Here is a 23,755-nt window from a genome sequence, read left to right as displayed (position 1 = left end):
TAACAATAATTAATATTGTTCTTTGTATTACATTTAGGGTTTTGGAATAAAATACATTGTGCGTGGAATATTCAATAATAATTTAAAATTTTTAATCATAGTTTAACTCAACTAAATACGATTTAATTATTTTCAACGAGCGAATAATATGTATAAATCCACAGTATAATATTATAGTAAATATTTTATTGAAATTAAAATGTAAGCACGGCAGTCTTATAATCACAAATTTTTCCGTAGAAATGTAGTTGTGGGGAACCACGGTCATTATTATAATTTATAGCATTCACCTGTAATAGTTGAGGACCTGAGCAAACACGCCTGGATGTCTGTCAAAGAAGTATTCGTTTAGCACTGGGTCGTAATTGGCCAGCGCCTCGGTCAGCCGACTCAATCTTGTGGCGGGTATTTTCTTCAGGGTTGCTTTGTAGGTCTCATGCCTGATGCCGCCGACGTTCAGCACCACCCGGTTCTCGGCGTCTATGTTCAGTATGTTCATCATAGTGCCCGTGCAGCTGGCGCCTCCCGTCGATTGCGGCTGGTGACCACCTACCATGTTAACCTGAACAAAACGAAACCACTGGAGCCACCGTTTAACGTCACCCTTGGTCGAGCTCCGATTACCGCAGTGGTCGTACCACTACGCCCGACAAACCTTAACATGGCGTTCTCATATCTGCAATTGAATCCAGATGCACCTCGACCGTGGATCGTATCATCCACACGCCAATCTTCCACCCCATTCTGAAACAATAAACGAAAAGAGGAGTTAACAATCAGTTTTTCGTCTCCCATGATCGTTTTTACTATTTTCTGTGGCAATTTAAAATTTATATTTCAACATCGCAATATTCACCATTACAATTATTCTTCTTATCAATTTTCATTACAGTAAGTACCTACATTTTTGATTATCATTTAGTTTAATTTATATATTTTTAAGTATTTACTTTACAGTTTTGAGTTACTACAATGTAATATAAATCATCTTTATAAAAAAAAATAAAGTGTATTTCTGAAAATCCGAAAACTTTACCTATAAGAAATATCCTCAAAGTCATTTCATCCCTCAGCTGTCTTGCACAACTATTCTTGAACACGATTTGGTGATAAAAAGAAACGAATATGTATTGAATTATGCTGTGTATGTGATTATTCGAATGGTTACTGATGACATAAAATACAAAGGATGAAGGTTTCAATAACTACCTGCACACCGGTGACTGCAGCCACTGCAATTATTGAATACTTTAATATTTAATAAATCAATAATGCTCAGTATATTATTTGAACGAATCGGGATTATTTTCTACTATTAAATTCCTATTTGAGATATCACATTTTCGTTTCAGATTATTACTGCAAGTCACCGATGAAAGGATTAAACGAGTTCGTTATTACGGTACTTTTGAAAGAGTTGATTAAATACTATAGCTTCCAAACCCTTTATTCAGTTTAGCGCGAGTTAGATGTTAAATGAAAAAGAAGAAATCGGCTTATTGAGTGTATGAGACGTGTGCACAATATCCAAACGCATACTTATACACATTGTCAGACGAAAGGCCACTACAACTGGCTATGAACGCCGCTGCATCGTTTAACGATTTCCATTTCACTCCTAACGTAGCTCGTCAACTATAATCGATGTATACTACACTGGTCTCCTGAATATTATAATAAGGTGCAGGTTTCTGTTCTGCGTTCGAAAAATCTTCATTCTAATTATAATGGCCGTCATTGATGAAAACCGTTTCGTTTCACTTGTACAAACAACATTTTCAACAACAAAAGAGGTTTTTAATAGTAGTTTTTTATATATACATATATAAATTTTTTTTGCAGCCACATCATCGTATCCATTGGCCGAGACCCAGTCAGTCATTTTTTTTTTTAAACAAATAAACCCAGACCCTTAAGTATGACAGTGGAGCAAATAATGGGGATGGGTAAGAGGAAGGTATATTTTCACTACGCTTGAAAACAGCTCTCTCTTCCTAGCATATATCATATACACACTCCTATGTATTCACGTAGGTGATATTTTTTTTTAACAGAAAGGGTTGACCTATAATACTATAGTTGCAACCAGAGTCACAAACAAGAACAATTAATCATTTAATACTTTTTTATAAGCAGGTAAGATATATTTAAAGAAAATGTATTAGGTATGTATACGTATATATTTAGGTTTACATTGAGTGTAGATTTTAAGATTTGGATGGCTAAGCCCCAAATTTATTATAATATGTTTACGTAACTTGTTTTTAAGTTATTATCATTACAATTTTCTTTAAATTAGAAATCACATATTTAATTTTAATCGGATCGCAATTAAAGTTGTCAACATTAAAGGCCTTGTTTTTAATATGACCTAATCAGTCAGATAAAAGGTAAAATATTTATTTAAATTAAATCATAAATATTGATAAATGTTAACTAATTTTAAATTTAATCAATGGTAGTCTACTATATACTCGTACATTTTATAATAATTAAAATATATTATATTTACTTTTATAAGTATGAAGATTTGTATTGACGATTTTAGTATTGGGTAGATATAAATAATGTTTAAACATAATTATTGTTAAAGTAATTATTCTAAATATTAAGTGTTATTTTTAATTTTATTTAAATATAATTAAGAAAGTTACCTAGTATAGTTTTAAGTTTTATAAACAATTTTTAAATATATATATATAATTATTATAAAATATGCTATAAAGTATTTCTATATTGTTAAAAGATCATTATTATGACCTGTGTTATATTGATCTATTTTTATAATTTGAAAAAAAAAATAATGTTCAAATATACCTTTTTGTTAGTATAAAAAATATTCAAACCTATCTTCCACAAATTATACTATCTTAAATATTTGAATGCAAATTAATTAAAATTTGTAATAAAAAATTATAAAAATTATTCCATCCATGTGTTTGTGATGAATCATATTAAAATATTTGAAAATATTTAAATTAATATTTGAAAATTTGAAATTATTAAATATAATGTTTTTTAAATCTTCCTATTATCACTTAATATTGGTCGATAATGTAAAAATTGATAGATAGTATCATAGGTAAATCCAAAATTTTTACGTTCTGTTTTGAAATATTAGTACGAAGTACAAACGGTGTTAAATTAGGAAAAATATAGTAAAGTACTTTGTTGCATTAAAAACAAAAAAAAAAAAAAACGTGTATTTTCCAGTAAATTAATATACATTATAATTTTAACTAAAAATAATTGCAGTAGTTATATTAAATCAATTACAGTCAATTAAAATCAATTAATAATACTACATAACACTGAATATTTTTAAGCGAATAATGATAATAATAATAATAATAATAATAATAAAAAAGCGTCACTACAAAAAGTTTATTTATTATATCAGCTATAGAAATGCACATATTGATATTTCAAACACTATAATATATATTTTAATAAATCATTAATTTTGTTTGATGAAATGAAGATAATACATTTTGACAGCCTTCAGATCATTGGGGCTGCATCTTTAATATTGAACTATTGCAATTTGCAAAACGCTAATTCGAAATAATCTAAGACGGAAATTATCTAAACATGAGTAATCGTCGATTTAGAATGATGATTAAAGTTTTTGATATTTTGATTGGATCCTAACGTCCTAAACTCAAACATCACTGCCACCATGTAGTAGTAAAAGTGTTGTATTTTAATTAACAGGGTAAAGCATAGACATTTATTCATAGGTACATAATTAAGAGAAAGATAGTCGGATACCAGATGATTTATTACTGCAGAATGTGTATTTGTGTGCCTATAATATAAATAGGCTGATTATTTATTTTTATCGTATTGATCAGGCATTATGTTTGAAAACATGAAAGTTTATTTTTATTATTATTATTTTTAAAATTACACTATGTTTGAATACACACGCACTCACACACACACACACACATATACATACAACAGTTGTTTCTATGGAGTAATTCATGGATATTTCGTATAACTGCATAACGAAAATTAAATTATTTACAGGTAGTAGTGTCTATACTTACACTGCATAGTTAAAGCCAGTATCTCTGCGTGCACTATTCTCGTATAATATGAAACAATATAATATACGCACAAGCGCATAAGCTCTGCACTATAATATACCCTTTGCCACACTTTTCATGTTATTACAGAAACACAATCTACTGCTAAGCTAGAGTATGTTATATTATCATGGCACACTAGTTTTCTATAAATCTACAAGTACACTAAGCCTAATACTGTTTACCTTCTACATGCCCTGAAAACGTCTATATCGGTTATAATATGTCTACGACCTACATACATCACAAATTATATTACGAATTTAATACAAATATTAAATGTAAAGTACAAACAGATCTACAAAGTCTGTGATAAACTGAAATTAAACAATTATTAAATGGTTAAAAATTAAATGGACAAAATAAAAATAGAGAGGGCGAAATTGTACCTATTTATTAGATCTTCTATGCTGATACAATTAACTCGTTGTAACCGCTTGTCGAAACCAGTAAAATTATTATTAAAATTAATATATTTATAATTATTATTAAGTTGAAATATTTGTTGTTATATCTTGAAAACTCAATTTTCATAAGTAGAAATTAATTAATTATATTATTATACTCTAAAAATAACAACAAAAGTTAAATTCATTTATTGCTTCAGTAAAACCACGAGAAAAAAAAATGGTTTACTTTTTATAAAAATATAATACTGAAGCATATAATGGATACTTTTTTTTTTATAAAGGTTATCTAAAATGTTAAGTTAATTATAGATTGTGTATAAATATATTATTAGCTATAGAAACATTTTCAACGGTATTTTAAAAAAGAAAAATTCACTATTAATACTTTGGTTTTTTTGACCGAAAAGTAATTTAAACTATTAGTTGTAAAATGTAATACAGATTAATTGCAGTTATAAGTAAATAACATCAAAAAATATAAATTAATAATTTAAATTTTTAAATTTATATTTGTTTTAAACTTAGGATGAAAAATGAAATAATTAAAGTTAAATTCTAAGAAAAAATGAAATATTAATTTCACATAATAAAATACATTGAATAATAACAATTCAAATACAACTCAAGTGTCAAAAATATCAATATCTCCTAATGCATTTGTATATTTTTTACATAACATTAATTTTTATTAAACGTTTTTATTATTTATATTTTAAAAAGTAAGAAATTTATTTATTTTACATTTTCCACATGGGCGTGGTTAAGTAAAGTTTAAAATAATAATTTAATATGTATATACAACTTATTTTCAGAGCATTAATTGGTACCTGTATTAATTTATCATTAAAAAAACTGCTTATTAACGTGTTTTAAAACTATGAATCAATAATGATCATGGTGTAATACAATTATATTGATTTAAACCGTATCAGTCTATATAGGATAGGTAACGTAATTTATAAATATTTTTCTACATTTTTGGTTTTCCACGTTTTTTAATAGCACGTATTAAAATAATAAAATAATATTATTTAGATAATAATATCTGTATTTGAAGTTATTTTTTTGTAAATTTATTTGGTTTAAACACGTGTGAATAATATAAATTTGTTAAATTGTTAAAAACCTGAGAATAAATCTTTATAATTGGCAATATATTGACATTATAGTTGTTTTTTTAATAACATTTTGTGTGACCAAAAATCCAACTGTTTTATTATGTATGCACTGTAGGTACACACATTACTAAATTAAAATATTGTATTATTCTGCCCTATAGGGTAACTATAACCACACGTGCGTGGAATTTTATTTTCATTTTACAACATTAGCTCAGTATACCTTCATAATTTGTAATAAATACAATTATATTATACATGTATATGCGGAATTAAATATAAAAACTTCGTTTTAAGGCCGTTTTATTATGTGGTTCCGTGGTTTTTGTGATAACTAACTTAGAACACGCGAACTGTGAATTTTAATATCGTCTTACGATTGGTCATTAGAAAAACCTATATTTTGTGTTTTTCTGCACGCAGAGCAGGAGAGTAAGTTTTTAACCCCTCACCACCCGTCGAAAAATCATTTAACAATCGTGATACCCGTTTTCCCACCCATCTACTATATTCTATACGTTCGACCCCCACACGCCATTTCTCCCTTACGCCTTATATAATATAATATATATACGAATGTCAAAATATCCACGAAACCTCTAAGTCGTGCGGCGTGTGTCCGCCCGATATCGATTTTAGCGTACACCTATGTACACATCACCACCACGTCACCAGTAGCGGTCGCGATAGAGTGGAGGTATCGGAGATGGTTGTGTGTGGTAGTGTGGTGGTAGTAATAGCAGTAGAGGGGTATGTGCCACCCTTATATCGATTCACGAGTCGTCCACCCCTTATCCCCATACACATACACCCACTCTCTTTTCACCACTACAGTACTACCTTGCCCGTCATGGTCGGTGGCAGCGTAAAGCGTATTCTGCTCACGGACTTGTACCCCAAACTTCTCTCACACACATATCCGTCACGCGTCTGTACATACTGCTGCTACCACCACCGTCATTGCCGCCGACAACGGGAGGGTGGATTTCGGCAGACGGTCGAAAACGTTGAGTCCTCTAGATCTCTGATCGCACTTGAACGTGAGAGTGTATAAAGAGAACTTTGAAGTTTTTCTGACTACCACACTACCACCACCGCTGCAATGTACAATTCGAGTGCCAACTGCAGTGGCTAGTGAGTGTATATATAACTAGATATATATTCTATTACTGCAGAAAAAATATTAATTTGAAAAATATTTACTGTCCACGTAATATTATAATAATCCCCAAGTAAGTAATACGAAGTAAAAAAAGTAAATGTTTTGGGGATATTTTACTTAACTATATGTATTTTACTCTCAAGGCAACAAGTGCCCAAAAATATTTGATATCTTATAAAAATGCCTACTGATAATACAATATTGTTTACCCAATAGTTTTATTTGTTTTATTATTTAATATTTTTTTTAATTTCAACATTTAATTACTCACAATTTTGAGTAATGTTTATCATAATTTATATATATAATATATATATATATATTATTATGTAGATAATGTAACTAAGAAACTATTATTAGAGAGTGGTTCAGTGTATCTTAATCTATTTTAACACCCATCATTAGCAATCTAAGCACAAATTATATTATCCTATTGTCAAGTATAAAAATTAATATTGTTTGAATTTCTATAAATCACATCGCCTTGCTGTAGTTAAAATTCAACAATTAAATTAATCATTTGTTCGTTATATAGGCTGTTTGTATAATTAAGAGTTCTTCAAATTCAAATTTGACAAATTTGTTTAAAATATTACAATTATTCTGTTAAGTAAAGTTTTAAATAATTTTGAGTATAATGTGTTTCATTAAAACATTGACGTAATTTAGTTTATTATTTTATAAATATATTCAAGTTGGAAGTTGTTTTAAATACTATGCTAGAATTACCGAATTTATGTGCACGTTATGTATTTATAACTTTGTTTGGAATAAATTATGGAATTAAAAAATTAAAAAGTTTAACAAAACCTATTTGAAGATTGCCTGAAAAAAAAAACTTTATGTTAGGCATATTAATTTAATTAACTTTATATTCCTACTGCGGTGCAAAATACTATATAAGTCTAAAGAAAAAACCCTACGTTGAATTTATTACAGGATTTTCATTTTTAAAATATTTTAAACTACCTAATATTATGTTTATACATGATGGCTCTTCACAATTTTCCATTTTCTTATGTTGAGTTTAAATAAGTAAAAATTAAAAAAGAACAATGGAATAAAATATTTATTAGGCCTTGTATATTATATGCAAATATAATACATTATGTATTATATTATATTCCTAAGTGGAATTTCGATACTCAAAAGGCTCATAGTATTAGGCACATAAAAATCTAATGATAAGCTTGACCATGGAATCGTTTTTTTTTTCCACTGCAGTGGCGGTAGACTTTGTAAAAACTTTTCATTTATGATATTTATTATTGTTATTATTATTGCAATAGGCATTTTGATCTTTGGTTAGCCGCGTCATGGTGACGATTGTTGTGGGTATGATGAATATGAACATGGATGTAAACGGTAAATATATTATACATATTATATGTAAGAAAGAGATCGGGGACCGGTGATTGATGGTTTTAGCGCTCGCAAAAGGTAAAAAAGGACGTCTGTTGAGAAGTCGTTTCGTCCGGCTCATTTATGTAAGGAATTCGGAGGTCATCCCAAGGAGCGCATCGTCCGGTCACGTACCCATACAGGTTAGTAAGTTTATGTACATTGCGATAGGTAGCAGCTATATTTTGATAGACTACCAGCAAAGGACTTCTGTTTGCTATATTCTCAAATGAATGTGTACACAGTAATTCAAAATATGATATATAAATTTTTTTTTTTTTTAATATTTTAAGTTATTTGTAAATTTTATATTTTTTCAAGTCGCTTTTAGGATCAACTTTAGAATTTCAAATGGAAATTACAATGTTTGAACACAGACGCTATTTCATGATGTATGGTTAAAATACAAATTCATAACAACTTACAACCTTTTGACCTTCATCATAGAATTTATTCAATTATTGAAATTAATTTAAAAAATATATTCTCAATATGTTTACATGCATAAGTTTCCATTTATTTTTTTTTCATGTTTCCAAAACCTCTTTTAAAATAATGTAAAATATAAAAAAATTATAAATAATTGGTTGTGTCCAAAAAAAAAAAAAAAAAGTAATTCTAAACATTTTTTTTCCATTTTGAATATCTATATGATGATAAATTATCTATAATATACATTTTAAATCATGCTGTATATGAATATAATATGTATAGTATGTATGTTATTATATTTATTTGAATGTTCTAACAACAACGTGCATATTGTGCATGTGTATTTCATATCGATATAAATATTTGAAGTTTGTTTAATACCATAGCGTTGATGTATAGGTACATATTATATGATATATTAGTAAATTTTCATTTGCATTCTTATTATTATCACGATAAAACTTAGTTTGAATTACACTTACGAAGACTTATGCGTGACGTGTTCAGTTTTAAGTTGAGTATAATACATTACATATTAGGTACACTTTTAAATAGACTGTTCCATTCCATATAGGTGTATGAGTTTGTGGTGTGTGTGTACAGAACGAACCCTAAACATGAAGTTTCGCAATGAGTGCCCGCGTAGATCGTGACTTTTATTTAAAGCGATGGATTAAGGGAGAGGGAAGAAAACGACCACGCTCCTTTTTTTATTACAAAAATCATTAATACATATTTATACATTATGATTTTTAGTTGAATAAATTATTTTAAATTACTACCAATTTACTGTAATACAAATATAAAGTTACATTAAACACTTTTTTTTATATTTTAATACTAAAAGTCAATAACTCAAATACTACCGGGTAAAAATGTTTTCTTGAAAATAGCATAGTTTTATATACTTCTAAAATATTCTTTAAAAAAATTTCAACTTTATACAATTCCTTAAAATTAAAAATGTTTTAATAATAGTACTGCGTATTATTATTTAATTTTTATGTATTTATTACTAATTACTATACCACGTGTAATAAAGAAAGACTCGAGATCATCCACGCAAATTTGTACGAGTGGTTTGTTATCGTTAATTTTAATCCTTTGTATAGATGAAAATACTGTACACGATAGCATCACACCTAATATTATTTTAGTTGTACCTATTCTATAATACAATATACATTCAATATTACAATATTATATAAAGTAGCTATATTATTAACTATCAGTCCGCCACCCACGCGATAACTACTTCTAATAATAATTTAAATCGTGATCCAAAACAATATTATTATTAGCAGTAATTCAAATTTGATACACGTTTACTGAGTACATAATAATGCTGTAGTGATGTGCGTCCACCATATCGAAGTCAATCGTTTGGCATTAAAGCGATTGCTCTAATGCAGTGTTATCAGTGTTTTGAGTAAATTATATTTACGTGTAACAATTAAGCGTATACATATTATAGCTATTATTCACAATATATATCTACAAATCTGCCATCAACACCACATATTAAACTGTTTCAGATGACTTAAAAGAACGTTTTTATCGAGTGGAAATAGAATAATGTTTTCGGCGTACTTATTGTTATAAAGTACGGAAACATTTCGTCAAAACGTTTATAATTATCCACACTGTTTCAATTTTGCTATTCCTAGACTTGATCGGTTAAAATATGTTTATTATCATCGTACGCATTTGAAGAAATCCATTTTTGAAAAGGAAACATTATTCGGGCGTGGCCGTCGAGGTATTTTTAATAAATCAAATAAAATATATTGAACGTTTTATCGAATAGTTCTGTGAAAGTTCACTTGGTCGGAAATGTCGAACAAAGTATGACGGTTACACCCAGATGAACTTTTCAGCGAATATTTTAAAACTGCGTATACCCAAAAATCAAACTCTATCATAAAAATGCGTTCAATATCTACTATAATATTATAGCACAAGCTTTTTATACCAACAACTCACTTATCCATAAATCAATATAATTTTATAATCGAAAAAAGTTTTCACATTAAATAAATTGTATCATGCTCATAAACAATTTTTTTTTACATTACAGAGTATAAATTATAAAATGATATGGAATATAAATTTATATTTATTTTATGTTTTTGATGTAAATAAATAACTAACTTAAAAATTGACTTTAAAGTTTAAATAACTACTCATATCTAATTCATTTTTAAAATATTATTTAAAATAATTAATTAATTGACAAAGACAATCCTATTGTAATGATATCTTGAAGTATTAAAAAAAGTAATTTTTCGTCTAATATTTAAAATAGATTTTAATGATGATTCGATGAAAGACGTAAATTAATGTGTAGTGTTAAATACAAACGTAGGTAAGTAGTGAATGTTTAAAGCTAGAATTCAAAGAAATTCAAAACGTGAAAACAGTGTAAGAATACATTATATTATAGCTATATAGAATAATGTAAAAATATGACAATGTTAAATGGAAAAAAAAATAACCTCAAAATATAATTTACACGTAAAAAACAAAAACAAATTGTATTCTTATTTCTTATAAAGTTATACACTGTAATTACATAGAATGAAAAATGAAAAAAAAAATGGAATTTAACATGAGAAAAAAAAATTAAATTGTTTTAATTCTTAAGAAAAATTATTTATTATTTTTTTTTTAAATCTGAGATAAAACTTGGTATAAGTATATTCTATTTAAATATAAATAATATTTAGTATTAAATTGAGATGTAATCTTTAATAATGTTCATTTTGTATATTACATTTTAATCGTTTAATTGGGATTTTTATTTTAAAATAATTGTTTGAAAAACAATAGAAAAACCACAACTATTTTAGTATCTATTTTGTTTTTGTATTGCTTAGCAGAAAATTATCTATATACCAATATTAACTCGATGATTAAACTAAATAATGAAATATGTAACTTTTAGTATTATTTAAATTTCCAAATGCATAAATATAAAAATAAATAAACATATTAATTATTATTATTATTTAAAAATTATATTTAAATTAGTAAATCAGTCGAGTGTAATTATATAATTTTATTATAAATATATTAATACTGTTTCAACATTTTAGTTGTGTGAAATTATAATTAATAGTTAGATTTCAGTTGCAACTGCTACTATTAAACTATATTAGATAAACTAAAATAAGTGTTTAAGATTTCGACATTAGATAGTGAATTTATCACATAGAGAACATATAGTAAAGTATATATAAATAAATACTGAGTTCGATTTTAATATTCATAAATTAACAAACGTTAACCTTGATGAACGTCTATGTATTCATTATTATTATGTATATCTTTAAAAGGTTAATTTTTGTAATCTACTATTTTTTAACTTTACCCTTTAAATTAAATTTTTTTTTTATTGTTTTAATATTAGTATTATATTTTTAACACATTGCTGTCACCCTACCTTAGCTGAAATCTCCGAAAGATTAAGTATTTCATAATTTTTTTTTTTTTTTTTTAAAGACTCTATAACAGCCATATTTTGACAAATAAAATGTATAATTTTTGAACTCTCAACTGTTTTCTTATATACACGCCAACGTCGTTACTTCAAATATTAATAATCAACTGATTCTATTAAGATAAATAAGAGTAATGAGCTGTTTTTATTATGACTACGATAAAATTTCACATGTCTCCATAGGTAATATACTTCATTGATACAAATTAATTATTACAAAACTAACAAACCATAATGCGTAATGTGTGATAACTATAATTATTTTAATTTCTTGTAATAAATTATAATATTGTACATAGAAAAGAATAACTAGATATTATATGTATGGTATATTAATATGGATTTAACCTAATATTATCAGTCCAGATTTAATGTAAATTCTAAAACCGTGAGTCAACTTTATAGCTACTAAGTCAAGAATTACTATTCCTTCATAAATCGACCATACATAAAAATACAATAATTTTTTATCAACTGAATCGAATTTCAAATTGTCCATACTACAACAGGCTGAAACGTTAAATATAATTATTTTTATCATTTAGAAACAATGAAACTATGATTATACATAATCTATTTGTATTTATTGAATTGTACAAGTACCACGTGTTACTATGTCAACTAAAAACATAATACTTTTTATTATGGTTCTTGAGAGAATAAAAATAAAAAATTACTACCTTAAATAAATTGTCATAGAAGAGTTTATAATTGTCATTATTATAATATAAAAATATTTTTTATACGGGTTTTATTTTTCACACACAATTTTTAACAATTTAATTAATAAAATATTACTATTGGTTAGTATAATTTGTTTGTTTACTGGGTAGAAAATTAAAAATTCAAAAATAAATTAATAAGTGGTAAAATTCTTTGGCAATAATATCATGTTCTGAAGACAAATGAAAATTAAATATCGATCCGTTACAAGCATATATTATATTCGTTCATTCGGAAGCTTTCTATTGCATCCGAAAATAGACTAAATTATATTAAAGTGTGTGGTTAATATATATATTATGCATAGTGACCGCAAGTACGCTACCGCTGTCACCACTATCACCACCACAGGAGGGATCGAAATGTTGTTCGATAATAAATTGGATACAGGGAGGGGGGTGAATCCTGCAGAGACTGGGTTGATGAGAGGTCAAATGAGGTGGTGAAAAGTGTCGTTGGTGGTTTACATGGCAATGGAAAAATTGCCCACACAAATAAAGGGAGGAAAAAAGCAAACATTTGCCCATTTCTACTCACGATATTTACTCGGTCGAAAGTGTCACTTTTCACTCTTATTCCTCACGAGACCAGTTAAATTATGACGTTTCTTCGGTGACACTATGACTACTACCAATGCAGCCACTGTTGACTCAACAAGCACGGGATATGGCACATAGACACACATATGTTTTGCAAGAACAGTGACATTTCTATAAGACAAAAATAAATATATTTCTAATATTATAAAGTTTATTTTATTCGAGAAAATGTATTTCATTATTTATATTATAACTCATCATATGATATCGTGGTTTATAAGTAAAATGCATCTCTCAGGTAAAACAAAGGTTCTTTAGTCTTTTGTCAAGTTATTGCAGCAGGTTAGGTTATTTATTTAATTCACATAACATAACATAATATAAATTATTATTATTTGCAGTTGTATAGCAGTTAATAATTTAATTACTAATAACTACAATATAATAAACATGTAAAAAAATAAATAATCATCCAAGTCATAATATTTGATTTTAAATTAAATTCGTTAATCTCGTAAATTATTAAAGATAAAAGTATTCTAACGATAAAGTAAAAAATACGATTTTTTTTCTGAGAGTGTTTGGTATTGGTTAATTGATAATATTGATTACGCAGATAAAAGTTAAACTACGAAAGAATTGCAAACAGATCAATTTGTATTCGTTGATCAGTTAAATTGTGTGGTATTTTGATTAATTTCAATATAATTTACGCTTCAATTTTATTTGCAATTATAACCCTATTAATATTTTAAAACTGAATTGAAATTGTGAAAATTTTATTAATAATATAGCTATTTATACATAAATATATATATATTATAAAACATTATTTTCGGAAAATAAATCAATTAAAAATTCGTTCTGAGCCCAACCATAAGTAAAAATGAAAAAATGACATTTAATTTAATTTAAAAATCAAAATTAAATGATTGAATTTGAATGTACTATTTGCCTTTAACTGAAATTTACAAGTATAATATGGCAATAACTAGTAAAGTAGTATAATCTTTAGCATGTGGTCATGTATGGATGTATGGATAGAAGATGTGAGACATTGAGATAACCAAGCTGTTAACCGTTTTATACATATACATTTACTAATAATATTACTTTGTTAAGCTCCAATTGTAATTCTCTTAAAATTTTATAATTTTAAAATATAAACACAATAATATATTGTGGTGATTCTTTTTATATTTTTTATGCTTAGCTATAATGATTATAAAAATATCTGGTGGAAATTTTAAGTATCTATATCTATTCATTTTTGAATTACAATATATAAATAATTTTAATTGTATCAGAAATTTGGTTTGCTTTAAATTGGCCTTATTTTCCTATTTTTATTTTATTTTACACACATATAAAATTATATCTTTTAAAATTAATAAATTATTATAACTTTGCTTAGAATATTAAACAGTCTTAAACTTCTTATTATAAAAACTTCATTAGAAAATTACACATATGTAAACATAGTAGTCATTATACTTGATAAAATTACCATCCCTAATATTTAGAGTCATAAGAATAAAATAGTCAAGTTTTAATTTACTTGGGTGTATACTGTACACGTTTCGAAATTACTTTATAGTTAGGTAATTGTAATAGTAATAATATTATCCACCATCAAACTATTAGGTATATAATTTAATTATTATATTTTATTCGTTTTTTATTTTTATTACAATTTAATTAAAATTAATTTTTATACATTAATACATAAAATATACATTTAAATACAAGTTTTTTATTATAATATCGTTAACTTGAATGTCAAATTTATGTGAATTTAATACATAAATAAATATACTTATAATAAAATGCGTACTAACATAAAATTGTATCAATAGATTTCTGCCAAACTGTTCTGTAAGCATAATATGCCAATTAATCATAAATAATATATACGTTGAATGTATATGACAAGTAAATTATTATAAGCGTGTAACAGAATTTCCTATAAAATAATTTTGAGTGAATCTCTATTCATAAAAATATAAGCTGTACTCAATGAATAATATTAAACTTTTCTGTTTTTAAAATCACCAACAATTATACTTAAAATTTAATGGAAGAAAAATATATATTTTTTATCTACATATACCTATAGGAAATAATTATTAAATGCAATTTACCCGCCTATATTTATAACCATAGGCATAATCTGTTTTATTAACGATTAATAGTCTTTATTTTAAACTTTGAATAAAAATAAATGAATAGACATAAACAAAAATCAGTTTTAATCGATAAAAATAATAAATTTATATTAATTTAGAATTTCAGTGGTTTATAATTTCCATAAAATTAGAGATAATCATATAAAAGGGTTTGAATCGTTGAGCAAACAACATTACAATATTAGGATCATCATTATTTATTTATTTATTTATTTTTTTAACGTAAAATGTATATTTATATACTTTTTTAGATACACAGTTATAATTTATAAAATATAGACTTGTGTTTGTTTTTAACTATACTCTTATGGAAACAGTCATAATTACTGCAGTAATTAATTGTATAAATTGTATGATTATTTTATGCGACATTCCAACTTAATTAAATTGCATTGCAACAACAATTATTATGTGATGATACAGTGTCATCATACTATGAAATAATTATAAATTGGCTTATGAAAAACTATAAAAAATTTAGAATCCACTTTTATGCATAATTTGTTATTGGGCCTATGTCGTTAAAACTCAAATATAGTCCATTATATATTATTTTAAATTTATAAACATATATGAATATAATTCTATAATTTGAACGAAAAGCAATATGTACGCATTAGGCTGCAATTCACTTTTTTATTAATTTGAGATAATTTATGTATTTACCAAAGTTTTGTTTATAATATAATTTTTTTTTTGTCTATGCAAATTTGTTTAAAATCAAGATTAATTACATAATTAGAAAACCAAAATTTTAAGAATGATAGAAAATTGTATATATATACAGTTTATATTAGTTTTTATTATTATTTTAAAAACAAAATAGATTTTTTCGGTAGAAAAGTATTAAATAAACCCAAAATAGCAAGAACCTTTATAGATAATTCTTTAAGTGATGATGTCACAACGTATTGTGATGTGGTCATAAATCACGATACATTTGACCATCATTATAATATATTAGATTAGATACATTTTTATAATTGGACACATTTATTTTGTGTGCAATATCATGCATATACATTATTTTATGATGTGCGTTTAGATTAATATGTAGATATTATTTCATAAAAACAGAACTAATAATTATATATTCTCGAGTATAATAATATTATTATCACGATGTGTTTTATCATAATTTATAACTTTCATTTCCGTATAGACCCTTCTTTGTATTTACGGCCAACACCTGGGATGCAAAACGGATATACTTCAGTCCATGTATCTGCGGAAATGATGACGTAACCACAGATATATAATACAAATAGATGGCTAACTTGGCTTTAATGATTAAGTCGTAAAATGGTCAACTATTCTCATTAAAAAATGTCTATGTTTATAATTAGTTAATTTAAATTTTAAATGTCACATAATCAACAACTTAAATAAACAAATAAATAGATTTTTTTTATTATCACTATTCAAATTTTATCAATGAAAAAATTGTAAATGTGGGACCTCTTTAATCAGAAAATTTGGTCATTTTTTTTACTTTAAATCATTACAATAAGGACGTGAGTTATTTGTTTGTATTATATAGCCATGGATATAAATGATATTCTAACCAAACGTTCAAAGGAAAAAAAAATTGGTCTGCAATGCATTCATCCAAAAAAAAAACATTTCACTTATGAAATTAAATATGAAGGGGTATAACGACATATACAACTGTCGTGTATACATTGAAATTGTTCAAATTAATTACGTGAAAGCGAATGGCATTGTTTTTATAATATAATCATCATCAGTTACTATAGAAAGGCTACAAGTCTATAAAAGAAAACATGTACGATTGTATAATAATTGCTTGTTGACGGCATCTGTAAACAATGTTTATTTAAAACAAAAATAATATATGTTTATTGTTTCTATATAAGCGGTTCCTAAAAAATAACGATGGCCAAAAAAAGAAAATTATTTTAGGGAGTTTTGTTCTACAACCTTGTTAATATATTTTACAAATAAAAATAATATTCAATTACACATACAATTTACATAAAAACTAATTTTTATTAATAATTATTGTTTATTTTTAAATTACACATATCATATTTTATATTTCGCTTTAAATAATAAAATTTTCAAAGTTTTATAAAACTAATAATGTTCTAATTAAAATGTGTAAAATTATATACAAATTTTGAAATTAAAATGAGAAAACACATGTTTATAGTGTTTTGAAATGCGTACAGATAAATATAAAGTGTTACTAATATATAATTTTCAAAAATAAAAACATATTTAAAAAATTATCAATGGGAATAAAATTGAAAATTCTACAAAAATACTATAGAATTTAATAATAAATGTAATTCAATTATTTAAATGATCATTAAAAATATAAAAAAGAAAACATTGTCTCTCAAAAATGGATACCACAAAGCAAAATAATTACCATACTCAAGTTTTTTTTTTTCTGATTGAACATTTTCTATTGTTTATTTTAATAATATTGCCTCTTTGTGTTGTATATAAGTACTTTTATTTATATGTTATACTTATAAATTAACCTACAATCCACTATTAGATAATAATTTTTGTAGTTAATCATTAATACAATATCATAAAATCCAAATTGCTATAACTTAATTACAATATAGATATAGATTTTTATTTCGTAAAGGTCAAAATATTTAATATTTTGTGATTATTTACCGTTATATAACCGTTATATTGTGGTCAGCTTGTAAAACGTTAATTATAGATATTTTAAAGCATAAGCATGAAGAAATAAAATAAATAAAATGTATTAACTACAATGTATTTAAAAATGATAATTAATATAATGTATATTCTTTAACAATACAATAAGTATAACTTAAGATTTACGAAGGAGATTTCAAAAACAGTTCAACGAATGTTGCATAGTTTTTATTTATTGTTTATTCCTGATGATACTTAAAATATTTAATGTTTGTGTAAATTAAAAAAAAAAATACGATTATTTATTATTTAAATAATTCTTTTATTATGGTAAAACCGAGTATTATTAATCATATTTTAAAGTTTTAAAAGATAGTTTCTTAAGTTCGATTATTTAAAAAAATAATTTGTGTATATATATTGTATCTTATTGTTTTAAAATAAACAATTTTTTTTTTTTTTAATTCATGTAATGTTTTTAATAAAATGTTTTATAATTTTGTAAAAAATACTCTTGGAATTTATTCCCGGCCGTTAAAGAGATTCACATATACAATTTCCATTAAATTAAATTAACTGTAGTGCATATTGTAGTAACATTTTAAATAAATGAGAAAACTTAAATTAATCATATTATAAATATTTGTACATTTATCTTATGTATTTACATATATAATAGATATTTAAAATAGTTTTATGTAGTTATAATTCTTAAGTAAATAGAGTTGTCATTTGTCAAGATATATCTACAGAACTAAGTATGAGTCAGTAAGTACTTATAATTAGTGTATATTTTGTTTTATGCTATTACAAGTTTGTTATATTTTATTTTCACAATTTATAACATTTTTTTTTTTAATATAATTGAATATAGTATGATATATGATACAGTAAGAATTATAATACAATATACAACATTTACATATATGATGTATAGTAACTGTGTTTTAAACGAGGAATTCATACGTAGGATATAATAACTAAAAATACAAATTCTTATAATTTTATAAATTTAAAAATATTATGTTACAAAATATATCATTTATTTATTTAATTATGTTTTTAAATAATTATTAGATTAATTATTTTCTTTTTTCGGAGTAAATAATTTAAAATAATATACATTATAATTAGTTGATTAATCAATTATGAACAATATAGACTATAGAGCAACAACTAACATTAACAATGGCAAAACTATAATTTAAAATTTAAGCAGAAATTACTATGATATAAAAACCGTCATGTACGTGTTCACAGTAAATTTATTGTTTTGATATAGATACGAGACAATAATGAACCTAACCCTATAATTACTAAGAATTGGAAGGTTTTTTTGAAAATGTTTAATATACTCTTTTATAATGTGATTATTTTGATTATGGTTATATGCCAAACACGCTATTACGATTTATAATTAGGTGATGTTTTAAAAATGTAATGTTATGCATGTAATATATTTTAAAATCAATTTTTCTATGTTCCAAACTGTACCCACGAATCGCAACAAAATATATTGTCATTTTTTTAGTATGAAATTTTAAAAGCTAATCATAATATGTAATATATATTGATCTAATAATCCAATAGGGATAAGAATATATGATGAGTATAGGGATAAGAACAAAAAAAAAAAAAAACAGTTATTAGGTGTATTTTACTAATAGGAGTAGAGTTGAGTGTTTATCATCTTTGAAGAAGTCCCTATAATTTAAGTTTTAAATGAATAAGATTCTGAGCGGAGCAATGAATATATTGAATTTACAAAAATGTCTGCAATCATCTTTTGAAACTGTAAACATTTTTCGGTTATTGACTTTGAAAGTGGTTTTTATCAGTAAATTAGATCTAGCTAGTAGAAGTCAATTACAATTTTTTTTTATAACTTCTTTTACTAATTGGTAAAAAAAAAAAAAATATATACATTTTTGAACTAAATTGATTTCTGTTATTTATTATAATTAAAATACGAATAATCATAGATACTTTGAATTTAAACTAAAAGATAATATTATTATTTTCTATGCATGATACATTTGTTTTTTTTTTTTAAATATTTTAACTAAATTTGAGGTATTTGATACAATTGAATTGTTTGACTTTATAAATTTTTATTTTTATTATTAAATTTAAATATTTGAAAATATTTTTGTACAGTTGTATGGTCAAAAAGCTTAAAAATAATTTTAAAGGTTTCTAGTTGAGTTGTTTTTATACCTGTATAAAGAATATTAAATTAAATTAGCATAATTATTTTTTATAGATATTTGGAGATACATTTTTTATAAAATTACATATTATATGATAAATAATGATGTTTATTTTCTGTTATTTGAAAATAGTATTTAAAAGAACTTATATAACTTGTAAGTATACATATATAATATATGAAATTAAATTTTCAAAAAATGTAGACTTATTTTAAGACATTACCAATTTATACCAATAATTTATTTACTTAACTTTATGATAGGTTAGTATTGATTCAATATTTAATAATAATCATATAATATAGAACAAATATATATTATTTATAATAATTAAATATTATTAATAAGATAAATGTAAAAATAATAAATCAACCTACCTCAACAATTATTCAAACAAAATAAATACTTTAATGGAAGTATCGAAAAACATAACATGAAATATACTTAGTGATAATATTTACTTACAGACAATCTTTACTCAGTATTTTTCGTATTGAATTATTTATCATTAAATTCAAATTTAACAAACCTATCAGTAACCCGTTCGATACCTTATTTTATATCAGAGTGGTACCCATTTTTTGTAATTTATTTAAAAGATTTTAAGCAAAGTCTATTCGCCATCGTGAATTGTAAAATATAACAATAAATATAAATAAGTATTTTAAGTCTCAACGAATATGATTCCTATTTGAATTTTAACAATATACGTATCTAATATCGTTTTTTTTTTTTTTTTGTTTGAATATTTAATTTAACTAGACTTCGAAGTTTAATCGATTACAAAAAAAAAAAAAATCATGCCTATTTTATTTTAATACAAAGTTTCTCATAAAATTTAAATAATGAGATTAAAATCAAAAAATTTAAAGAAAACATTTTTTTATTAAACGTTTCAAGTAAGAATTTTGGAGAATACTCAAGGTTTGGAAATAAAATACAAATGAATACATAAGTTGTACTTACGTATGAAATATATTTGAATATAATTTTAAAAATTATAATTGATCAAAAAGTTTAAAAACCTACTAAAATATTTTATTGTTATATTTTAGCAATTTAAATTTTAAAGTATTTTGACCGAATATAAATATTTTTATAAATATTTATAAAGAAAAAGCAAATCTTACATGTATATAAATAGCTTAAAAAAAGCAAAACTATTTTAAAAATTGTTATAGTTACTATTGTTATTACATATTATTATTATTAAACTTGTGTATAAAATACACAAATAATACATTTTAAGTATAATATACGGTTTCCTTTTTGAATAACAAATTTTTATTTTTCACTATTTTTTTGTTTTCCCAAATTATTAAGAAAAATACTGATCAAGTACTTTTGACTTTTCAAAGTATCATTTATCAAAGATTTATTTGACATTTAGAAAATATATTATAATTGAAAATTGGATTTTTACTAATCCAAATTATTCATAATATTGTAAAAACGATATATTCATTGCTCCGCTCAGAATTAAGAATAACTTCTACACGAGCTATATTATGTTTGCAGTTCTTTATAAACATGCTCAAATTATTTTATCACATAATGTAAATATTTCATACACTTTTGTGCTGGAATGAATTTCATAGTTTTTTTCGTGCCACCACCGCCATATAATTTCTGTGAAATTATAATAAAATAATATATTTGTTGTATTTATATAGTGTTTGCTTGCACTCAAACTTATATATAATATATATATATATATTTATATGACATATTATACACGTGCATTTATATGATTTCCATACATTATTATATTATTATATCGTTCTGCCAGACATGATAGTATCGGTGCACCGGTTGCGATATTGTTGGAGAGGGGTAACGTTACATGATAGGAATTTTCGGGAATGAAACCGATCCTGTGAATTCCTCGGGGACAAATTACGGGCTATTCGAATGAGACGGTAACGGTATTAGCGGCGGCGGCAATGTTGGTGCTTAAGAAGGTCGTTCTGGATTAATATATACGCACGTATGCGCACGGGAGTGTGTGCATTCTTGGGGTAATTAATGACCATTTCCGTGCGCACACAACCCTTTTCTTTTCCCAAGCGTTGTCTGAGAACAACGTAAGCGGACTTCAGTTGAGCAAGAGGAGTGGGGTAATAAACGATTAACTCGTCGTGTGGAAAACCGGGTGGTGGATTAGTCAAACTAGGACGACGAGGATAGATTCGTACAGTCAGTGAAAAAATATGACGAAGGGGATGATGCCGGTAAGACTAAAGCGACCAGAATTACTGTATTATTAACATTATATTATATTTTAATATATTATCTATTTTATAATACTTTATAGTAAAAATTGTGGTTAACTCTAAGATTATTTTACTGTACGAAAAATATAAGTTGTAAATGTGAATTCAATTGATCTCTCAAGACATTGTTTGTTTATAAATAAAATGCTAGTTTTATTAATTTATAAGATTTATTGGTGTTTTGCTTTAGTTCCATTGCACTTCTGCAAAAACAGTATGTTTAAGTGTTCAATTTAATATATTTAGTTATGAATTTAATCAAAATATCGTTTAAGTTATAAGATTCTGCACTCTATTTTTGAAAAATATCAAAAAATTCAAAATTTAGAGTTAATGTTGTAGTGTCTATGTTAATATTATAAACTTTATATGTATAAATCATGTTTGAGTATGTATAAATAGTATGTTTAGTGTATTTCTTTTTATATTTAATATACAATTAGCTAAAGATAATTAACCATAAAGTAATATAATATGTATTATGATTAATTGTTATTACCTATTAGTTTATTTATTTTTGTAAAAAATTAAGTAATTTTTTTGCTACTTATTGATTTTTTCTGTACTTTTTTTTTATTATCTAGCATATTATTATATGTAGCATCATAAACGTAGTTAGTTTTAAATAATATTATTCAAATAAATATGTCATTACATTATATTTAAATGTTTTATACGGAATGAAATATTAGTCTTGAAAAATTTCAAAGTTATTGTGCTTTAATTATTGACTCTACTCTGTAAGTACTAGATATATACATAGATTCCTATATATTATCAAATAACTTAATATCTCACTCTCATTCACGAGTGGCCATCATATGACACATTTGATATTATTGAATTCATGTCACATTTGCATCTGTTAGAATAACGAATAATTTTTCACTAATACATATTTAGATATTTTTGATGAAATATTATTACATATTTAGCCAGATAAACCTAAACTATTTTATAGTTAAAATACAATGCAAATCATTAAAATCAAATTATTATAAAAATATTATTGGAGGACCTAAGTGTTTTATTAATCATTATTGTATCATGATATTCAACACAATTTGA

General features: G+C 24.7%; 1 protein-coding gene across 4 annotated transcripts in view; it reads right to left on the bottom strand.

Annotated features, from left to right (window-relative positions):
• LOC112599609 (potassium voltage-gated channel protein Shaw) overlaps positions 1–23,755 on the bottom strand; it is a 127,608-nt gene that overhangs the window by 70,915 nt on the left and 32,938 nt on the right. Inside the window, exons 2-4 of one of the 4 annotated variants that reach the window (XM_025346581.1) lie at positions 13,374–13,546; positions 656–744; positions 291–580 (exon numbers count right to left, since the gene is read on the bottom strand). In XM_025346581.1, coding sequence (XP_025202366.1) covers positions 291–556 — 266 coding nt within the window. In that variant the 5' untranslated portion in view covers positions 557–580; positions 656–744; positions 13,374–13,546. Of the gene's footprint in view, positions 1–290; positions 745–13,373; positions 13,547–23,755 lie in introns of all 4 variants that reach the window. The other 3 variants (XM_025346579.1, XM_025346578.1, XM_025346580.1) reach the window with 3 other exon arrangements.

Source organism: Melanaphis sacchari, unplaced genomic scaffold (assembly GCF_002803265.2).
Source record: "Melanaphis sacchari strain LSU unplaced genomic scaffold, SCAv2.0 Contig53_pilon_pilon, whole genome shotgun sequence".
NCBI classification, from domain to species: domain Eukaryota; kingdom Metazoa; phylum Arthropoda; class Insecta; order Hemiptera; family Aphididae; genus Melanaphis; species Melanaphis sacchari.
This window is presented reverse-complemented; position numbering and strand designations above follow the sequence as displayed.